Source organism: Sinocyclocheilus grahami, unplaced genomic scaffold, assembly GCF_001515645.1.
Source record: "Sinocyclocheilus grahami isolate Dianchi unplaced genomic scaffold, SAMN03320097.WGS_v1.1 scaffold3900.1, whole genome shotgun sequence".
NCBI classification, from domain to species: Eukaryota; Metazoa; Chordata; class Actinopteri; order Cypriniformes; family Cyprinidae; genus Sinocyclocheilus; species Sinocyclocheilus grahami.
The window spans coordinates 7,248-8,401 of NW_015508938.1; the positions used below are offsets into that span (position 1 = coordinate 7,248).

The 1,154-nt window shown below is 34.8% G+C and overlaps 1 protein-coding gene across 1 annotated transcript in view; it reads right to left on the bottom strand.

Moving 5' to 3' along the window:
• Window positions 1–1,148, bottom strand: part of LOC107576542 (SH3 and cysteine-rich domain-containing protein-like) — a 3,872-nt gene extending 2,724 nt beyond the window's left edge. Inside the window, exons 1-2 of the mRNA XM_016262707.1 lie at window positions 1,113–1,148; window positions 193–287 (exon numbers count right to left, since the gene is read on the bottom strand). Of these exons, the coding sequence (XP_016118193.1) occupies window positions 193–197 (5 nt within the window). The 5' untranslated portion in view covers window positions 198–287; window positions 1,113–1,148. The remainder of the gene's footprint in view (window positions 1–192; window positions 288–1,112) is intronic.
• Between the last annotated feature and the right edge of the window lie 6 nt (window positions 1,149–1,154).

Below are 1,154 nucleotides of genomic sequence, written 5' to 3' on the forward strand. Positions count from 1 at the left end.
AAAAAAATTGCCTAATCAATATTCATGTTTATCCAAGATTGTGCTTGTCAGTGTAGGTAAGCACACAGCATGTTTTCTGCATATTAAGTCAAATATTAGTATCTGCAGTTGATATCACAAAATAGATAAAAATGAATAAAACAGCAGCTTGTGTCCATTTTAAAAAGCTACAAAATTCTTTATTCTTCTCACCTCATTTCAAGGTCTTGGTTGTCTTGGGGGGTAAATTCGAACAAAGCCACATAAGTATTGAGCTGCAGTGGGTCCCTCTTCAGCTCTCTGTTTGACTAGAGTTTAAACATAAAGGGACATAAACAAGCAGAGACTATTACACCACAAATCAACAGAAATGATGCTGAAAATGTGTGCGGGGGAAGAGCAGGGCTAGTTGTTACTCTCTTTAATCCAGTTAATACTTCTCAGTCTGATATAAAGATAAATACAAGCCTTTGTGTAAAAAAATAGAAATCAGAATTAAATTCTGAGTTTGGAGAATTACTTTCGATTTTATTGCAGGTTTCTTTTCTTTTTTATGTAATGCAATTAAAAGGAAAATATTTAAAATAATAACATTATATATAGTTAAATAAAGATTGATTCCACAATCCAAACATTACTGGGATTTAAATATTCTCTAAGGTGGGGGGTGTTACTTAAATTTGGACTTTTTCCACGAGCTCCTGGGAAATTGGGAGTTCAAGCAGGCACACGCACGCACGCACGCACAACTGGCCTAAGAATAGTTCAGATGTGATTAAATCCTGACTCAGAATCATAAGTGAATGAAGTGCATCTAGCTGCCGCATATCAAATGTCAGAAAGAATCGACACTTAAATTTATGACTAAGGTTCATTATAAAAAGCATGATTTTCCTCTGGCCTGAAATATCATGACCTCTGTGTCTCAAGCACTGGTGCTACACAGCAGAAATCTTTGTCACTTTAACTTTGTGTTCAATGAACTGTACAGTGCAAAAGTTCAATAGCTTCTTGGTAGTAATGATTTTAAGGTATGTGCCTATACTGACTGACCCACAGACACATGAAGATGGCTTAATAACCATTATGAATCTTATAATAAAGTCTTTAAAGAGAGATGTAGTGATGCTTACAGGTGATTCTTCTGATTTCCTTTCAACAATATGAAAATGTTC